Source organism: Podarcis cretensis, assembly GCF_951804945.1.
Source record: "Podarcis cretensis genome assembly, chromosome: 7".
In the NCBI taxonomy this organism is placed as follows: domain Eukaryota; kingdom Metazoa; phylum Chordata; class Lepidosauria; order Squamata; family Lacertidae; genus Podarcis; species Podarcis cretensis.
The window spans coordinates 37,520,291-37,542,101 of record NC_137176.1 but is presented as its reverse complement, the minus strand read 5'-3'; the positions used below and the strand labels follow the sequence as shown (position 1 = coordinate 37,542,101).

At 42.7% G+C, this 21,811-nt stretch overlaps 1 protein-coding gene across 6 annotated transcripts in view; it reads left to right on the top strand.

The window, feature by feature from the left end:
* TSHZ1 (teashirt zinc finger homeobox 1) overlaps positions 1-21,231 on the top strand; it is an 85,260-nt gene extending 64,029 nt beyond the window's left edge. For all 6 annotated transcript variants that reach the window (XM_079983756.1, XM_079983754.1, XM_079983755.1 and 3 more), the window contains one exon: positions 16,668-21,231. In XM_079983756.1, coding sequence (XP_079839882.1) covers positions 16,763-19,876 — 3,114 coding nt within the window. In that variant the 5' untranslated portion in view covers positions 16,668-16,762 and the 3' untranslated portion in view covers positions 19,877-21,231. The remainder of the gene's footprint in view (positions 1-16,667) is intronic.
* The last annotated feature ends 580 nt before the right edge of the window (positions 21,232-21,811 follow it).

Below are 21,811 nucleotides of genomic sequence, written 5' to 3'. Positions count from 1 at the left end.
ATTTTTACTACTATGGAGTAAAAAAGTAGCCTTGCCATCAAGAAGCTTTGGTTTCATACTTCGCAGTTAGTTGAACATATTAAGCTGCCTTCATATTGCGTGAGATCATTGGGTCCACCATGCCCTGTATAGTCTACTCTGGTGAGCAGTGGTTCCCTGAGGTTGGAAACAGAAGTCTTTCCCAATACTGCTGCCTGAGACCCTTATTTAAATCTGGAGATGATGCAAATGGAGGCTGAAATCCACCTGCCTGCTGATTTCACTACTTAAGGTGCCCTAGGCATCCTGGGCCTTGAGTCTTTGTCATCCTGATCTCTGGTGTTCTCAATAATGCAGCAACCCTTTGCTCGACCAAAGTGTCACCTGTCTAGGTGAGTTGTGCCATCTTCTATCTGAAGTGACAGCCATCTTTGAGTACCAGCATCTTAACTGACTTCTTTTTCATCATCTCTGTTAGAGAAATAACGTTTTTGACAAGATGTTGGGTTTTCTCCCCCCCCCACCTCACTCCCCACTCTTTTCTTTCCTGCAAACTCTTAGAACACTTGATCAAACATATATATTTCTGAAAGACTTTGCTTCCAAATGAAAGCAGCTTGAGAAAAGATGGAAACAGAAAGGAAGTTAAATGTTGATGGTGGAAGTTAATGAATCAGGTAAAAGAGAGGACATGGTGTTAAAGAGCATGCTCTTAACAACTTTTCTTCTTCTCCACATAAAGAATGTATGGCAGTCAGTTGTGATTCTGACATCTGTTCTACCATGTAATAGTAATTTGTATAAGTAATGGAAACAGGTTAAATATTTCCATCCTAATGTTGCCAGCAGGGATAAAAACAAACATTTCAATGAAATATTCTTGACAGAGGAGGGTATCGGATGGGCGGATTCAACTGCATTTCTCTTTGACAATCCAAATACGTAAGGAAAATGGTTGTAGACGGATTGCCTAGGAGAGAAGGGGAAGGAAGAGGAAGAGATGGGAAGCTTTCAGATGCATTTTGCTTTAAGGGCTAGCATTCAGCCCAGTATGCAGAAGAACTACTGATAGTCTTGAAGACCCTTCAGGTCTCTTACAGAGCTTTACATTGAAACAGAAACAACACATGCATTTTGCCTCCTTTTCTTACTTCTGTAAAAATGGTGATTCTTTTATTTTATTTTTAACTGCCTCTTACACTTCACTTGTGATCACCTTTTGTTCTTCAGTAATTTTATATGCATGTGTGAAAGAGATTCAGGAAACAGAGGTAGGGGGGAGTATATTAGTACAGAGATTGAGTCAGGTTATTTTACAGTTCTGATTATCTTCTGATAGAAAAGTGGGGTACAAATGTCAGAAACAAATCATAAATATATAATATATGCATGTAAACATAATGCAACATACTCATATTTCTTATAATCCCTAGAATGATTCATGCTCAATTTTTGTGTACACTAAATATTTAACAGTTGTGGTTCGAGGACCCGACCACCGCGACGTGAAAAGAAGACACAGGGACACGTGATATAAGGTTAATGGTCTAGAAAAGGCCAAAACTTTATTGATTACAGCAATGAAAAGGTATTGGCTTAGGCATTGGATCGCGAAACAAGTGGGTTTATTCACCAGGGGTTCATCACCTGTTGATGCTAATCCAACTATAGGCTCACCCCTGCTGTCACCGAGGGTCGTGCCATGGCCTCCCGCCAAGCAGGCATCGGACAGAATACACGACCGCCAGATTCCTTTAACGGAATACCCCTAAACATTGAAGGCATAGGCGATGGCCACACCTAGCACTTCGACACACCACAGCACATTATTCCAATGCCTAACCGCCACCCGAGCCGAAAGGCTCGCCGCCAATACCCTCAAAGCTGTAACCAATCCCAGATGCATTTGCTGACACTAGCTAACCAACTGTCGTTCCCCAGATCCAATAGGTGGACACCGTCATTCCGGTATAAAGCTTGGTCGCTGATCCGGATACGGTCATGATAAATGACTCGGCCATACAAAAAGTGCACCCAACGGGCTATTGCACGATTTAAGAGTTTCCTGGATTTTTCAATGGCCATACAGTTCTGCACACTGCGTCACACAATTCTCTTCAGGAAGGAGGACCAGAACACCGTTGTTCTGGGACACAAGGCAGCCACCTCATCCAAATCTCTCTTTATGTGCCACAACAAGTCCACACTTCTTCTGCTGATAAGGATGTCAGGAGGGCCAAACGCGGCAACTCTCCCTCTCAACAATGGCATAAGCAATGCCTCGTCTCGAAAACCAGGAAACTCGCACTCCAGATGGCTGCCAGGAGGGCCAAACGTGGCAACTCTCCCTCTCAGCAATGGCATAAGCAATGCCTCGTCACGAAAACCAGGAAACTCGCACTCCAGATGGCTGCCAGGAGGGCCAAACGTGGCAACTCTCCCTCTCAGCAATGGCATAAGCAATGCCTCGTCACGAAAACCAGGAAACTCGCACTCCAGGTGGCTGTCAGGAGGGCCAAACGTGGCAACTCCCCCTCTCAGCAATGGCATAAGCAATGCCTCGTCACGAAAACCAGGAAACTTGCACTCCAGATGGCTGCCAGGAGGGCCAAACGTGGCAACTCTCCCTCTCAGCAATGGCATAAGCAATGCCTCGTCATGAAAACCAGGAAACTTGCACTCCAGATGGCTGCCAGGAGGGCCAAACGTGGCAACTCTCCCTCTCAGCAATGGCATAAGCAATGCCTCGTCACGAAAACCAGGAAACTTGCACTCCAGATGGCTGCCAGGAGGGCCAAACGTGGCAACTCTCCCTCTCAGCAATGGCATAAGCAATGCCTCGTCACGAAAACCAGGAAACTTGCACTCCAGGTGGCTGTCAGGAGGGCCAAACGTGGCAGCTCTCCCTCTCAGCAATGGCATAAGCAATGCCTCGTCACGAAAACCAGGAAACTTGCACTCCAGGTGGCTGCCAGGAGGGCCAAACGTGGCAACTCTCCCTCTCAGCAATGGCATAAGCAATGCCTCGTCACGAAAACCAGGAAACTTGCACTCCAGATGGCTGCCAGGAGGGCCAAACGTGGCAGCTCTCCCTCTCAGCAATGGCATAAGCAATGCCTCATCTCGAAAACCAGGAAACTCGCCCTCCATGTGGCTGTCAGGAGGGCCAAACGTGGCAACTCTCCCTCTCAGCAATGGCATAAGCAATGCCTCGTCACGAAAACCAGGAAACTCGCCCTCCATGTGGCTGTCAGGAGGGCCAAACGTGGCAACTCTCCCTCTCAGCAATGGCATAAGCAGTGCCTCGTCACAAAAACCAGGAAACCTGCACTCCAGGTGGCTATCAGGAGGGCCAAATGTGGCAACTCCCCCTCTCAGCAATGTCATAAGCAATGCCTCGTCTCGAAAACCAGGAAACTCGCACTCCAGGTAGCAATCCGAGGTTAGGGGTGAGGCCAGAGGTAACTGACCGTACGTGGGCCAATGGACTATACCATGGCCACAAATCCAGACACTTCTGAGAACGGCTGAAAATAAAGGAGAGAGAAGAAAAAGAAAAGAAAATTACGGATAAGTAGAGGTAAAGGAGCAGGGCGCATTCTAACGAATGTAGCCTTTATAAGCGTCGGATTCCACCGGCCCATTTCCTTAATCTTATCCACTGGCAGGCCCAAGCGTGCAGCTGTTGAGGCGGCGCCAATCCTAAATGAGTGTGCTGCATAATCCTGGGAAGATGAACCACAGGCATCAATAACTTTGCGGAGTGCCCTTGTGAATTGGTGTCTCAACAAAGGTGACCCATCCTCGTGAACCAGGACCGGGCCAGGACCGGGCAGTCTGAGGTAAAGGTACCATCTAGTGTCTTTGACCGGGCATGGGCCCTGCTGCGCTGAAGCTGTAAGTTTTACGAGGGAACCCCTACCTGCCTGGTCCGTTTGGGATTGACGTATGTGCACAGTCATGCTAGCTTCGGTCAACTGCAGTTCCTCCCACTTACGTTAACCTCGGCTACCACTTCACCAACCCTCAAGGCGCCAAAGAAGGCGATCGCATATGCTGCGGAAAAGAGGCGGGCCTCGAACTTGGCCCAGCAGATTGACCTAAGCTTTGTGCGTATCTGAGATAGCAGCCCGTAAGAAATTGGCTTACGGCTCTAGGGGGGTTGTAGCCTGCCCCAAGCCTCAATAGCTCTGCGGATCAGGAAGTCACTGCACAGGTCAGAGGAAAACATGGCTCTAGCAAAGAAGCTGATGGCGACTACGTGTATCTTAAAGTTTTGGGGTCCCGTCCCAAATCGTCAAGATGGGAAAGGTATTGCAGAATGTAATCCGTGGTGGGTGGCACGCTAGGCAAAAGCCCCAATATCCCTGACCTGAAGCCCATGAGCTCCAGGTGCTAGCCACCGGAAGCGAGACATCTGAGAGCGAGACCCTTAGGGTAAGAAAGGTTGTGGATTAATCTAAACTCACCATGGGTCTTTTTGGGTACAATACCAAGGGGCGAGGTATGCAGGTTTGGGATAGGGGGGTGTACGAATGGACCAGCCACCCTCCCTGCGGCCACTTCCTTAGCTATTTTCTTTTTCTGCAACCTCAAGCCTTTCCCTTACTGACATCTGGTTAGGGGAAATCCTTTGCAATTAAAGAGTCGGTTGCTGGTATTCTGAAACCCTCTGACAAAACCCTTCCAACGAAAGGATGCTGCGCTTCCATCTGGATAGCTAGACAAGAGGTTGCGGAGAGGAGGGAGCTGGATCAGTGAAAATGCTAGACCCGGAGGGTCCCTACCGTCTGTTCCCTGCTGCGGGGGCTCCTCTGGAGCTAGAATGGTGGAACCCCCGACCTCCCTGAAAGGGCTGCTTCTCTTTGTAACATGCTGCAGCTGGGTGTACCCCTGCACACCTCTCGCATTCGTGCGGATACGTACCAGACTGCCTTGGCATGACCCCTTATTGAATTTCCAACACACCTTGCACTTTGGCTCCCTTCTTAAGTCCGGCTTACCCATGCGATGAGAATCTAATGGTTTCTTCTCAACATACGGGATGACCGCCACCGACCAGATGCCCTTTTCAAATTGATCCCAGCGTGCTAGCGGGATCCTGGAAGCCTTCCTTCAGAACTTTTATCATAGCTAACGGTGGCGGCCCCCCATAAGGCACATAGGCTGTTCTGACTCTTCTTCCGTGTTGCCCGTTTTCAACTTGCTCTTCTTACAAACGTGCTACCCCTGATATGCTCTTGGACAGTAACTGCAGCAGTGCAAACTAGGTCTCGGGCTCACTCGGCATCATCTGGTCCTCAGAACTGCATTGGGTCGTCTGCGAGGAGGCCGCCGGCCTGTGTCAATAACCCTGTGGTGTCCAGTTCTTCTAGTCCTTCGCAGAATAAGCAGCCCTGGGTCCAGCTTCCAGAATTGGGCACCTCGTCAGCCGGTGAGGAGGAGGAGCAGCTGGAGGGGGAACTTCAAACAGCTGAGGGGGACAAACTGTCAGGCAAAAGACGCACCAAGAAGAAGCACGTTTGTAAGAAGAGCAAGTTGAAAACGGGCAACATGGAAGAAGAGGGGTGAGGTTTAAAAGCACAGTCTATACTAAGCCCCAGCATCATTTAAAATTTCAGAGGGGGCTCCCGATTTAAGTGGTACCAATGAATGGCAGGGTAAATCAAACCCACACTAAAAGAGTAATAAATCAACAAACGGCAGGCACAAACACACGTTGCCAGCACACACACACACGACTTAAAATTAGAGAGGAACAGTCAAGGGCAAGGGAGGGGGGAAAACGTACAAGCACCCTGGCCAACAAATTAAAATGTAAGGCAAACCCAAAGGCAAACCCACTTAGTCACCCAGACCAGCCAGGCAGTCGGACGGGCAAGGGCAATAGAGGGCAAAAAACATACATGCACACTGGCCAAAATTAAAATAAAACGCACAGCCACCAAGGCAGAGGCCAGGGAAGGAAAGTGAGGAGACAAGGGAGATAGTAAGATGGCATTCACACTCAGACCTCGCTGGTGGTGGAGTGACCATGTGCTGGGCAAAGGAATAAGCTGCAGCTTAAGAAAGGTAATTCGCACTTAAAAACACCCAAACAAATCCAGCACTAGGAGTGGGGGGAAATAAAAGGTTAAAGGTAGGTTTTTACACAGAAAAGAGGACACAGCAAGACAGCAAGGCAAACGGGTGCGTAGGTTTTTAAAAGCAGTAAAGCAATGAGCACACGCAAACCTCCTAAATTTAAAAAGGCAAGCCAGGAACCAGACAGCCTCCACACACACAAACACCCCCCCCCCCGACTCCAAACCTCGTGGCTGAGCTCTTCCCTACGATGACTCCTGACTCGCACAGGACGACGACGAGAAATGAGGCCAGGGAGAGGCCGACGCTGCAGCATCAAGGCTGCTGGACACGCCCCCCCACAGCACCTGGTTGGACGGCCACTGGGGGGGGCGTGAGCGCCAGCCAGGTGAGCTGGAGGCAGGGGGCTACGCCCCCTGCTAGGGGCGGTGTTCAGGCTCCCGCCCACAACCACTCCCCTCTCTTTCAGGGAGGAGAGTCTTTACCATTTTATTTACTTTCTGCTTCATACTTTTCGTTGTTGGGAATTTCTAACTGGATATTATTCCAGAAACTGCTTTGAAATATTCTTTTCCTGAATCCACAAAATTTATCAGTTCATAGTTTGAGGTAGACCATGAAGCACAAAGCACTTGAAGTTGAAAAAAATTGGGCTTAAGCCAGTTTATTAACCTCAAGGTCACTGTAGTTGAGTTAACTAAAATGCAAATCTGCTTTAAAGTTTGTTTTAGATTCTGCATGAATGGGTTTTCCTGTTTTACAAAAATATATAGATATGCATAAGCATGCTGATACGTATTATTATTTAAGCATGTTCTTAACTTGCTTGGCATGTGTAGAGTAAGAAAAGGATCAGTTACAACTGAAGGATTTTACACATTTCCTATATGTAGAAACACTCTACCAAGGCATATTAAAATGAATGAGACTAGAGGGACATGCAGGGCACATGACATATTGTGTCTGTTTTCAGTTTCCAACCAGAATTAAGGGAACCATCCTATGCACAAGAAGCTGGCTTAAAGCATGCTAATGTAAAGTTATACCGGATTCAAACCCTGTTTAGCTGCAGGACTGTTCCTGTGCCCAAGTCTGGCAGAGGGAAAGTGAGCCTTTAGAATAGCGTTCTATACTGGCTTGCCAGGTAATGTGACTGAGCGGAAGGGGCTTAAACCCTAACCTCTGTGGTCTCCCTCCCACTATGCCCTGCCCCAGTGCTCTAGCTTTCACTGAGCTGGTTGTGCTGGGATGAGAAGCTACACTGGAGTACCTTCAGCAGAGCTAGGGTTGGAGACTTAATGCCGGCCGAGCCAGAGATCCTAAGTTGCACATCCCAGCAGACCCTGCCATAGGATTGCACCCTAAATTTCTCATTTGAATATGTTACATTGAAAACTACAGTGCTTAGCTTGTTTGTGACCAGGGTTGCTATGATTATGAAACAGAAGTACACACAAACAAACATATGCTCAGTTACAATATTGAAATTAAGTTTTAAACATTTTGCCCTCAATAAATAATTATTTGGCACCACTGAAATTGCATGAAGTTTAATTGAGTAATAATTAAAAAGTGTGTGGAATCAATTTCTTGTTGAACTCAATGGCACTAATTCTTACAGATTTTAGTGGTTGTGGCTGCTATAATGGTAATCTTTTGCCCCCTTTAAAATAACGATTGTGGGGAATGTGTGTTTTGTATAGCAGAATAGAATAAATGTATGCAGAAAATAATAGAACAATTTAAACGGAACTGTGACTAAGAAACAGTATCACTGTATTCAATAAATAATATTATACAATTGCCCACCCCCACAATACATTATCATTATCCTATCCAATTTGCTTTTGGCTTTTCAGACATGGTCTGGGTTATTTACAGTGTACACCTTCTCACTGAAGCAAACACAATGTGCTATACCACTAACACATACAATATATAGCACCTTGTGTCGACTTACATTAGAATACACAAATTTTAATGCTGTACAAAGATGACAGCATATCTATGGGGAGACATTGGCATCCAGAAGGCATATCATATGGGCACAGATTTTTAACAAGATGTAATAATAGAAAACAGGAAAACAGATACTCTCGGTCTTCCTATAGCTGTAATTTGTAGGATTTCCCTCCTGCAAAATTACAGAGAGAGACAGAAAAAGAGACAAGAGAGTCTTGCTTGCATTGTACACTGTAATATAGGTTGTTGCAAGTATATTTTTAGGCATCTAGAAATCAGAATAGAGTGCTTGGTTTAAATATTTCTCTGTTATTACAGGCCACAAATGTAACCCTGCATCACACTTTTAAAATACCTGTGCTGACACAGGAGCCAAAGGAAGAAATTCAGTGGGAAATGTTTTATCACAGCATTAAATAATTAGCTGACCTCCCTGACAGTTTCATATAGTAGCAATTAAATGCAAGCCTTTCTCTTTTCTTGATGTAGAATATTGCAACATTTGACTGCAAACAATTGCAGGACAAAATTTCAAAGCTTTTAATTTGAATAAACAGCTTTTTTAAAACATCACTGTCTATTTCCCGGTGTATTCTCTGTTAGCAGCAACTTTATAGGCGTAAAAAAAAGACGCTGACCTTGTGAAATAGTGTATATTATTTGTGTTAACATTTTCACTATAAACATTATTTCTGAATCCTAAGTATTTATCCTACAACAACAGGAATATTTCAATGAAATGTCCCCCCCAAGGCAATTCTATAATTTAAATCATGATGAATTATAATATTAACAAATGCACATCTGTGTATGTGTATAGTGTAGCATAGCTGTGTAAATTCAGTTGACATAAGGAATATTTTTTAAACGTTGAAAATCAACGCAGTAAGTGTGTTCTGAATTGCTTTGTGCTCCCCTGTATGGCACTCTCATATTGTAAGCATCGAAGCAAGCTAATTTTGTCCAATAACAGTAGACAATATAAAAACGGTTTGTAATTATTATTATTTTTGTGTGCTATAAGCAGCAGTTTATAATAAGCTTTTATAGAACAAGCAAAGTAACATGAATAAAAATATATAATGTTCTCTCATTTTATAGGCACCACAAACCAAAGTAAGTAAAAAGCAGAATTTCAAGCTCAGTGCTTGTCTTTCCCACCTGTGGGTGAACAGCAAACTTTTAATGGAGATTTCTTTTCCCCTTCGTTTGTGGCTAGGTCACGTTGTATAAATAAGAGAAGAAAATCTTTACACCCAGCAAAAATGCATGACTTGCAACCAATAGTACAGTTCACAACCACAAATAATGAGTAAGCAAAAATATATGTGTTACGGAGTAATTATTAACTAGATATGTACAGCCTGTAATTATTAACTAGATATGTACAGCCTGTGTGGAAGCAGTGTTTGGTGTTGATTCCAAGAAGGGTTATAGGATATGTAAATACCTATTGACAAAACAATGACCAGCATATAAATTATGTGAATTTTTTTTCAGAGACTTCTAGTGAGCTGTAGATTGTGCTTTAACTTTGCAATATGTATTATTGAAATATCACAAGATTATATTATTGTGTAGCAGTTTGTAATGCAAATGGTGCAATTCTATGCATGTTTACTCAGAAGTAAGTCTTGCTGTCTTCAGTGTGTGTATTTAGGTTTGCAGCCATATTTATTTTAGGTAGCAGTTGCAACTTCTCTGTTATTTAAATCCAGTAACAAGGTCTTGATACAGTATGCTTAGCTGTGTATGTTGTTGCAAAGTTAGAAATTTATGCATTTCCCCGTACTGTGTGAAATTTAGAACATTTTAAAAATCACAAGCAATTTTTGCAGCACGAATGTTAAAAACAATGCATTTCTAAATCCTTTAAAAATAAAATTCAGCATTACTATGCTAGTCCACGGAAAAGCACACATGGGCTGATGCAAAGCCTCATATGCGCAAAACTTCTGTGTGTATATATTTACTTTAATGGAGAGAGCAGCCTTGAGGATAAGGGAACCTTGTGTGCATCATACTTCCTAAATAGCTCACTTAGGGTGACTGTGATCCTGATTCCATGTTCTTCTGTGCAGACGTTGTAGTACACAGGGTGTAAGAGGACAGAGTGTAAATATACCTTATGTCTCTTGGCAAAAGCACTGGCAGATGGACCTCTGTGTTAAAGCAGCACCAGTTTGTACAATGATATTTTAGGGATAAGAAGGTGTTTCTTCTGTTGGACTGATTTTGGTGCAACCTTTAAATGGCTAGTAACTGTAGCAAGCTGATTTCCTATTGTGTTCCGAAGCAAACGTGGTGTGCCACTGCTGGAATGAAATGCCATGATGGCTTTTACCGTAAGTCTCAACAACTATGAAAGAGGATAATGCAGAGCAAGGTAAATGGCAGGATAAACTTACTCATGTGTCTACCTTTAAGTAAAATATTGTAATACTGAATTTATAGGCTTTTATCCATAGGTGTGTGTGTGAGACAGAGAGAGGGAAAGAGAATCTTTGTGTACACACCCACACCCACACCCACACACCATTAAGAGTAACAAATGGCAATATCAATCTAAGCTTATATCCCACCTAGAAAGATAACCCCTGGCTTTTTCTTGCACTTTCCTGCAGAAAAGACTTGGATTAAGTTTTGTTTATTTTCCTGGATCTCCTTAGCCCTGATAAGATTCAGTATTATTCTCTTCAAACGTCTTTTTCAGTTATTAGCAGTGGTTTACTAGAAACCACATTCTTTTAAAATGGTCCCTTTTAGTAAAATAAAATGAGGTCTGGTGGGAGGAGAGGGAGGTCTAATGGATCTTAGTAACAGAGAAAAGTACTGGACTGTGCTGGTAGGTGAAAGGGAATAAGCAGGCCTCCTTTTTTTGGCACACAGATTTTCGAAATGTTGAATGCTGTTGAATTATGAGACCTAGGGGAATATCTTGCATCTTAGCATATGTTTCCAAGATTTTTTTTTTTAAAGAAGATTCCTTATGGGGGAAAACCCAATGCTTTTAAAAATAAGAAATCTGCAAAGTAAGCAATTAGAATTATCTCGTGGGGAAAAGCCCACCCAGCATTAGTCAGGAATTTTTTCCCACCCCACCTTTCACTATATCCTGTTTTGCTGCTTTCTCTTTTCCTGAGTTGCTCCTGATCATCCCAATTAAGCTAAGGATGGTCTGCTTATGGAAAAGAAAGCTTCCCATGTGGTTCTTTAGCTGGATGGGAACTGTGTGGGCAAATAGGTGCTACATACTTGAGACCCATTTCTCATCTAGCAGCTGGGGACGTGCACTAAAGATTAGAATTAGAATTGGGGGAGCAAGAGACGCTATTCAATTGCTTCTACGCCCCTTTTCCTCAGGATGTTGAAAGAGCTGTAAATGTGGAGCTCCAGGTGCTCCTTGGGTTCTCGCTTGGAACAGAGCCACTGCATGCACAACATGCCTAATACATAAATACATTTTGTGTGCAAACATTCATTTCAAATATTTTTCCATGTTCTGTGAACAATACGTATAAGAAAAACATTTCTTGTATCCTTAAGCTCATTGACACACACACATATACACACTCACCTATTAGTACATATGACATGGTTTTTCTAGCAAATTATGGTTTCTAGTAGAGTGGAGCTGACATGGCGTACAAATTATTTCTACTACAGTGCAAAAATCTATGTTTATCACTTAGGGTGCATGCCTGCCACTTCTGTGAATTGGGCCCTTAGAATAGATGTATTTTGATCTAATGGCCATCTGCTCATGAATATCACATTTGCTAGTTTAAAAAATAGTTTGATTCTGATAAACACGTAATTTGGTAAGATTATATCGTTTCACCAGGTGGCATCACAATAGCAAAGTTTGATGTTTACTGTAAGCCAATAATCAAGCTGGATATTCCGTTGCATGCTTTATATTTGTCAGCTTTAAGTATTCATCTCTCATTTTACTTTAGTTTTCGCTGCCAACTGCTCTTGCCAGAATTGTTGTGTGATATCTGTGTCATAGTTTAACACAGAGATGGAGAACCTATGGCATTCCAGGTGTTGCTGGACTCCAACTCCCATCATCCCTAGGCAGCATGGCCAGTGGTCAAGGATGATGGGACTTGGAGCCCAACAACACATGGAAGGCCACAGGTTTCCCATACCTGATTTAGCAAAAGGCTAAAGTGCTGCAGACCATTAGTATGAGCCAAAAATCTGTAGCAAGGTGTCACCTTTGGTTTCACCAGCTCTTTATAATTTAAATGCACCTTGGGGCTTATACTTCAGGTGTAGAAAATGGTATGTAATATTCAAAGTCAACACTGCAGGATTACCCTGAGGAACTTGTCACAGTAAGTCAATAATGAAGTCCCTTCAATATCTATCCCTTTTTTGTTATTGTTAAATTTGACAATGCATTTCAGTTGCTTTCAGCAACTGAAGACACATAGCATTTTATCTGTGGGAAACTGACCCACTAAGTTTACCAAGAACTAAATCCATTAAAATTTCAAGGATCTGGATACCCAGAGAAGTTGTAATATCCACCTACATCCTCTGTGCCTATGTTAAGAATATAATGTCTGATCCTTTTTTTTCCTGTTCAGCTATATTGCAGTTAAACTTACCCTGGTGAGTAGCCACACTGTTTAAACTAGCTTGGTGCTTTTCATGGGAACTCCATTAAGAAGAATCCATGTAAAAACTGTTTGGCACTTGCACATGTTATCGTAGTAGTTTGGGCATCACAGTAAGCCATGATTTAGCATGACAGGAATGATCGACAGGCTTTTGAAAGGAGGAAATTGGAAGCTTTCGCTTTTGATTAACTTCAGTCAAGCATTGCATGTGAACCCTAAACTGTGGTTGATACTAACTTTGGTTTTCCGGAAAAAAGCAGTTTCCTAACTCATTTGAAATAAACAAATTTCAAACAATGAGTCATAGCTAAAATTAATATAGCTGTAGTTTCTCAGGTTTGGGCCCTTTTGGTAAAAGACAAGTCTGGTCATAAAAAGGAAGCAAAATCTTCCAATTGCCTCCTTGCAACACTGCTGGAGAAAGAGGGGAGAGAAGGGAGCATTTGAGCCCGAAGTTGGCTGTGGCCCATCGCTGTCAAGATTAACCCTTGTTTTTTATATTGTCCAAAAACAGTCATCAGCAGGCTTAAGGAGCAATCCTGTAGGAGGATCTGCTGGGATGAGTGGGTTAGGATCCAGCAGATCTCTGGCTCAGCCAGGAAGGTCCTCATGCAGCCAGATTATGCTGGCCTAACTTCCTCACCTTCATGTTAGCCAGAAATAACCCAGTATATGTCCCCCATACCAGCTCAGGCAGGACTCGGCTGACTGAGTCAAGCCTGGCAGATCTTAAACTGGAGAAAGCCCTGAAAAGGGGGCATGGTGGGGGTGGGACTGGGCGGGGTGGGGTGGGGGCACTTAGGCTGGATCCAAAACCCATTCAGGTTGGTCACATGACCTGGCAACCTGATATAAATTAAGCTGGCAAAAAGGGTAGTGTACCTCAAGACACCAGCTTCTTGTGTATAGAATTGCTCCCTTAAGTCAACTAAATCACACCGATAATTTTCCAGTTGCTCCAGCTTTTTCCTACTGAAATTTCTTTGATCTGTTAAGGTTTAAAACTTTTTCATTTCCCCCCTCCCTTTTATTCTAAATATTTTAAGTCTATAGAATAGAGCCTTCAGTAGCAAAGCACTGCCATAGGGTGCAATACTAACCCTAGATCTGCCAGAATGCGCAAGTTAGGATTCGTCACAGTGCCTTCATTCTGGCTCAACTGTAGCTAAGCCAAGATTTGTGGAACATATGCCCTGAAAAAATGAGTGTTCCGAGGGAGAGGGGCAGGACTAAGCACACACTGGATCATCCTCGTCACATAACCTGGTAATCTGGCGTAACATATGTTGGCAAAAAGGGTGCTGTAAATCAAATTCTGTTTATAAGGCATGTTTTCCCTCTGCCAGGCTTAGATTGACTAAGTTGGCAGTAGCCCACTCTTGAATGGTGTTTTGATCTAGCAGACTTCACACTGGTTCAACTATATTATATTATATTTATTATATTATATTATATTAATTATATTGGCTCCCCATATTTGGGATTGTTCCTTTTGTATTTCTCTTTTTTGACAGCTGTTTCAACATTTTAAAAAATGAACTATTCTCTAATTTTGCACTATGAATGATGTCACTGGGTTGGTGGGGGTATGTTTAATGATATTTATATCCGACCATGCATCATTTCAGATGCATAAATCTTAATGCTTCTTAAATTAATGTTGTGATAACAGCAACGCTAATAAAAAGAATCCCCTGTCGATTTGTACCATCGTTTACATTTCAGCCTTTCAGTAATGGGTAGAGGAAAGCAGATTTTGCCCAGTGACAAATTGTTCTTACCTTACTTTCAAATCCAAGTGTATATTCTTGCTCAGTTGCCATTACTGCCAAGGTGCTCTATTGGACTATCCATCTTGGAACTCTGATACGCAAGTTCAAATTTATCTTCAGCCATAGATTGCTCTAAGGCTGCTTATACAAACTTAACAGGAAGCAACTCCTATAAAGCTCAGTGGGACTACTGGAATAAATGTGATTATTCATGTTAATGTCTCTGAGCCATCTGTAAAATAACAATAGTAGAGGTACCATTGTGTGCTTTACATGTAAGAACCCAATGTTTTGGGATGCTTTGAAGTTGGGAATCCAGGAGAGAAAGTGGCAATGAGAGATGATTGGCTGGGAAGAAGGGAAGAAAAGGTTTGTCAAGAGCAATGGGATGCTGAGACTTGCTTCATGGGTGGGAAAGGAAAGGTGGAACTGGAAGAAGATGGATCAGGCTCTAAGCCAATTAGGAAAATTCTGGAACAAAGATCTTTGAAATGAGTGGTACTGGGACTTCTTGATCATCTGTGTAACTTGAGATCAAGGCACTGGATGTATAGGGGTATTTTCTAAAACAGAAAGGGAGATATAGAAGGAGGATAAAAGTTTCACAGGATTGCTTTTGTGAAGTAAGGTGATGACTCTTTGTGTATGAAAGATTCCCAGCTTCTGGAGCCCAAAGCTTCAGGTTTTGTGCTCAAGTTGGGGTTTAATGATTAAAATAAAACAAAGTCTAAAATCTTGTCTGGCTGAGTAAGAATGGGTGTGACACATTCTGAAGTGGTGATAGCCTGGAAGTAAACTTGCAGACGATCTTGTTTCTTCCCAGCTTAGCAAAACAAACAAAAGGTTAGAAATAAACATGCAACTGAAGACATTAGCTGCCAGCCAGGTCTTCACAGCAGAACCTTGGGGTTATGATTTGCCAATTTAATAAGCAATATCCAGGGAAGGCCCAGGAGGTCAGGGTTGGAGACAACAGGTATATCAGAGGGTTGATGATTTTGTGCCAGATAAGAGCATTTCATAGAAGGTGCTATCCCTGGCCCTTGGAAATGAAAGAGGTTTCTCCTGTGTCTTCCATTTCTAAGACTGGAATGGAGACTCCCTTTCTAAACTTAGCCTTCCTTTATCAAAATTAATCAAAATTAGGGCTATTTCATAACACCACTCACAAGGTTGTTTGGAAGGAAAAAAATATAAACATTTCAAATCATTGTTCGCATTAATGGACTAATATAAGTAACAGTAAAGGGACGCGGGAGGCGCTGTGGGTAAAACCTCAGTGCCTAGGACTTGCCGATCGTATGGTCGGCGATTCGAATCCCCGCGGCGGGGTGAGCTCCCGTCTTTTGGTCCCAGCTGCTGCCCACCTAGCAGTTCGAAAGCACCCCTAAGTGCAAGTAGATAAATAGGTACCGCTTTATAGCGGGAAGGTAAACGGCGTTTCCGTGTGCTGCGCTGGTGCTGGCTCGCCAGAGCAGCTTCGTCACGCTGGCCACGTGACCCAGAAGTGTCTCCAGACAGCGCTGGCCCTCGGCCTCTTAAGTGAGATGGGCGCACAACCCTAGAGTCGGACACGACTGGCCCGTACGGGCAGGGGTACCTTTACCTTTTTTATAAGTAACTAGTACATGCTTCTTAATAATAATTCATAATTGATGATAAATTTGTTTTACATCTGCCCTTCTTCATTACCATATAACTTTATAAATGCTTCTTTGCTCATGTTGAGTGCTTCAAGTAGTATGTAGTGTCGAGTGCTGGACTTGGATGATGGAGATTTGAGTTTAAATTCCTACTTACCTTTGAAACTCACCAGATGACCTTAGTTGTTGCACAAATAAAATGAGACTTAGAAATGTAATAAATGAATAAATAAAAAAATAAACACAACCTTTTACCTAATTTATTCCAGAAAATCCCAATTAGTTGCAGTAGCAAAATAAGTGTTGCAATTCAGAAAAAGTGGCTGAAGAATGAATTCTTAGCTTTATTCATACCAGGTTATTCTGTTAGTTAAACATAAATCCTGCTGAAATGTCATGGTATATTTTTAATTGCAACTGAAAATGCCGAATGCCATGCTTAAATTGACAGGATGTGTATCTTCATAAAGCTGGGAAATAGGGATATGTGATCTAAAATGTAAGCCTCAGTCTCACTGTAGTAGAAACAGTGGTGGGAATGAAACGAAATGTGTACGTTCTGTAATGAATTTTTATTTTCTTATGTATTTTTCTAGCTTATGTTCCTGAGGAAGAACTGAAAGCAGCAGAGATTGATGAAGACAGCGTGGAGGATGACGGACTACCTCTGGACATCCAGGAAACTGACTACATGTGCAATGATGAAACGGAGATCAAAGAGGCTCAAAGTTACCAGAACTCTCCAGTCAGCACAGCAACGAATCAGGACGCAGGTTATGGGTCGCCATTCAGCGAAAACAGTGACCAGCTGGCTCATTTCAAAAGCACTTCCTCCAAAGAAGAGAGAGAAGATCACCAATGCTTGGACAATGCTTCCTATCCACAGGACAGCTTGGCACAAATAAAAGCTGTCTATGCAAATTTACTATCGGAGTCTTGCTGGTCTAGTTTAGCTTTGGATTTAAAAAAATCAAAGAGTAATGAAAACAGCCAGAAGGAAAATACCACTAATAGCAACTCTACTATCACTACCCCAAGTACCAATACTAGTACTAGTACCAGTACCAGTACCAGTACCAACACTAGTATCACTACAAGTATCAGTAGTACTAGTAACAGTAACAATAACAGTGGTGGCTCAGGTTATGACTGGCATCAAGCGGCATTAGCCAAAACTCTGCAGCAGACCTCATATGGACTTCTCCCAGAACCTAGTCTATTCAGCACAGTGCAGCTTTACCGGCAAAACAATAAACTGTATGGTTCTGTGTTCACTGGTGCCAGTAAGTTCCGGTGCAAAGACTGCAGTGCAGCATATGACACACTAGTGGAGCTAACAGTGCACATGAATGAAACTGGACATTATCGGGATGACAACCGAGATAAAGAAGCTGAAAAGACCAAACGGTGGTCAAAGCCCAGAAAGCGATCACTTATGGAAATGGAAGGCAAGGAGGACGCCCAGAAAGTGCTCAAGTGCATGTACTGCGGCCATTCGTTTGAATCTTTGCAAGACTTGAGTGTCCACATGATCAAAACAAAGCATTACCAGAAAGTGCCTCTGAAGGAACCAGTACCAGCCATCACCAAACTGGTGCCTTCTACCAAAAAGCGAGCACTTCAAGACTTAGCTTCACCTTGCTCACCTGAGCCGACGGCCATCACTTCGGAGAGCACACTTAGCGAGGCAGGGAAGGACCAGAAAACTGCCAACCCCTACGTGACTCCAAACAACCGCTATGGCTATCAAAATGGTGCTAGCTACACTTGGCAGTTTGAGGCCCGCAAAGCCCAGATCCTAAAATGCATGGAGTGCGGCAGTTCTCACGACACTTTGCAGCAGCTGACTGCTCACATGATGGTCACGGGACATTTTTTGAAAGTAACTAATTCTGCTTCCAAAAAGGGGAAACAGCTAGTATTGGATCCTGTGGTAGAAGAAAAGATCCAGTCCATACCTTTGCCTCCCACCACACACACCAGATTACCAGCTGCAAATATTAAAAAGCAGCCCGATTCTCCGGCCGAATCTACAACTTCTGAGGAGAAGAAGGACATGGAAAAGGAAAAGGTGATCGTTAGTGAAACAGACAAAAAGATTAAAGAAGAGAATGAGGACTCTGCGGAAAAATTTGAGCCAACGGCTGTGTATCAGTACCTCAGAGAGGAAGATCTAGATGAAAGCCCTAAAGGTGGGATAGATATATTAAAATCCCTGGAAAATACAGTGACAACAGCTATAAGCAAGGCTCAGAATGGTGCACCTTCGTGGGGAGGCTATCCAAGCATTCATGCAGCTTACCAGCTTCCGGGAACTGTTAAGCCCATTCAGCCAGCTGTGCAGAGTGTTCAGATGCAGCCATCGTACGCCAGCAGCGTAAAATCCTTGTCTTCGGAACACAGTGCACTGATCCATTCGCCGGGGAACCTGACGCCACCACCTCACAAAAGCAATGTCTCTGCAATGGAGGAGCTAGTGGAGAAGGTCACGGGCAAAATCAATATAAAAAAAGAAGAAAAGCCTGCAGAGAAAGAGAAATGTTCTCCAGTCAAGCCATTGTCACCTGCTGCTAAGGAGAACAAAGACTTTCCAAAATCAGAGGAAACCAAGCAGCAGCAGCAGCAGCAACAGCAGCAGCAGCAAAAAAAGGGCCCTGAAACAGAAGTGCAGAAGGTCAAGAAGGACAGTCCAGCAGATCCTCATGCACTTAACGGTACCGAGCTACCTAAAGCAAAAGTCACAAACGGCTGTAATAACTTGGGCATCATCACAGACCATTCAGCTGAGCCATCATTCATCAATCCACTGAGTGCTTTACAATCCATCATGAATACCCATTTAGGCAAAGTTTCCAACCCTGTAAGTCCTTCTTTGGACCCTTTGGCCATGTTATATAAAATTAGCAACAGTATGCTGGACAAACCCATTTACTCGACGAATCCGGCCAAGCAAGCTGATGCTATCGACCGGTATTATTACGAGAACAGCGATCAGCCTATTGATTTAACGAAGTCCAAAAACAAGCCCCTGGTTTCCAGCGTGACTGATTCGGTCTCATCTCCTCTGAGGGAAAGTGCCCTGATGGATATTTCCGACATGGTAAAGAACCTCACAGGGCGCTTGACCCCCAAGTCTTCGACACCGTCTTCCGTGTCAGAGAAATCTGACGCGGATGGGAGTAGCTTTGAGGAGACGCTGGACGAACTGTCACCAGTACACAAGAGGAAAGGTAGGCAGTCCAACTGGAACCCTCAGCATCTTCTAATCCTTCAAGCCCAGTTTGCTTCTAGCTTGAGGGAGACTCCTGAAGGCAAGTACATTATGTCGGACCTAGGCCCACAGGAGCGGGTACATATCTCTAAGTTTACTGGTCTTTCCATGACCACAATTAGCCACTGGCTGGCCAATGTGAAGTATCAGTTAAGGAGGACAGGTGGAACTAAGTTTTTAAAGAATTTGGACACAGGTCACCCTGTTTTCTTTTGCAATGATTGTGCCTCTCAGTTCAGAACTGCTTCTACGTACATAAGTCACTTGGAGACACATTTAGGGTTCAGTTTGAAGGACCTGTCCAAATTGCCACTAAATCAGATTCAAGAACAGCAGAATGTTTCAAAAGTCCTCACAAATAAGACTTTAGGCTCACTTGGAATTGCTGAGGAGGACTCAGGCTCCACATTCCAGTGTAAGCTCTGTAACCGAACTTTTGCAAGCAAGCATGCAGTGAAACTGCACCTTAGTAAAACACATGGCAAGTCCCCTGAGGACCATCTGATCTATGTAACTGAGTTAGAAAAACATTAGCGTCCAGGTAAGCAGCCAGGTATGCAAGTGACCACAGGAACATTGCACTAAACTTCTTCATAGTACTGCACTAGGCCTGATCTGAGCCTCTGAAATCAGTCTTACTTTTGTTGCTGAACTGCCTATCTGGACCTTGGTTTTTCTTACATACATTTTGTAGTTATATTTATATGCTCTTTGTCTGATCTGTGCATGTTTTTTTTAAACCTTTCTTTTCTTTTTCTGTGAGTCAAAGTCTGACCTTTATTTTCAACATCTGTCCTTGATGTTAAGCTATCTTTTGTAGAATATAGTGGGAGACACTATTGAGAGACGTTAATTTAGCCGTAAAGAAAGACACAAAGAACAATAACAAAAAGACATCCTAAAATTACAAAGTTGCCATGACAATAAAGGTCACAGAACCCCGTAGTGTCAGTTTTTTTAACCCTCTGAGGACTGTAATAGCATTGTTGTGCCTTTCCCAAAAGAAGATTTTGTGTTTTAATTTTAAAAAAGGCATTTCATATTAACAAAACTGTGTTAAAATGTCAAAAAAAAGCCCTTTTGAAAATTGCAGTCTGATTTGCAGAGAAAAGAAGCATGCAGTTCTTTGACGATGATGAAAAGCTATGAAGTGCTCAAGGGGTTAGAAAACCACAGTCGTGTTTAAGAAAATAAAAATAATAAACCAAGTTGCCACTATGCCCAAATCCTCTGGATGCTGAAAATTGCCACTTGGCTGGCAAAAAAAAGTATGCAAGTTATTTAAAAAAAAATGTACAAATGCTTTTTCCCCCTTTTCTTTTTTTCCTGTAAGATACTGCAGTTTATAGTTATTTACAAATGTAAGCTTTGGTACAAGCTGACCTTTCTATAGTGTGCTGCATTGGTACATTTAAAACAAAACAGAAAAAAGTGGGGCAAGTGTTGGATTCAGTTCCTTGTAAATTGCCAGCATCAGCTTAGGAAAAAAAAAAGTACATGTTACATATCGTACCATTTTAAACTGTTCAACTTCCTTTGTACCTTCTGGCTGTATGCTTTTCTCTTTTAACTTTTTATATTGTCATTTTATATTCAATTTCTGTGTATATAATGTAAAACCACACTTTTTTTGAATAAAATTTAGTTCCTGCAGCTTGAGTTAAATAGAGAAATTTTACTGGCACCTGCATCTTCCCAGATGCATGTACTCAAAGGAACTATCTGACAAAATAAATAAATAAATAAAAATAAAGCAAGCAATGCACTATGAATTATACATTTTGATGTTTTATCATTAATATTGTACAGTACATTTTTTTTTTGGTTCACACAATTAAATCCACTGTTTTCTCAAGTGTAAAATAAACCCACATGCAGTTCTTGATTTATGTATATTGTGATGTCGTCATTACTTTGCCTTTGAGGTCTTCATTTCAGCAGCGAAGAGGTTTCAACCTGAAGTATGTTTGGAGTCATTTGTGTATTCTAATATGCTGCGTTCTGTTGCCTATGTATTAGTGATACCTCAGAATGTTATTGCAATGGTTTACAGATGCAAACTTGTGACTTTACCGGTTAGGAATGAGTGGTGTGTTCATCCCTGAAATGTAAGACCTTTTTAAACATTGCCCTGCCGCAAGCTGTATATAAACTCATAATCGGTACCCAGCTGTCTGTTGTCAGGAGGACCCACAGGTGGTTTGAGAAGCCAAAGCAGGCAGATCGTATTAAAACTGTTGCCACCATGTTGGACTCCAGCTTAGGCTGACCAAACCAAACAGCCACTAGGACACTTTCTCCTGATGAGATGCTCATTTTATCATTATCCTTTCGTACTGCAATGTGGCTGGGGAAGTGAATGACCCATTTCTTAATAAGATACACATTTCTGTCCAACCACATTCTCATGCCTTTTTACTAAAGTGCAAATCAAAAGTGAAAGTGGGATCCCACTGGGATTCAGAGATG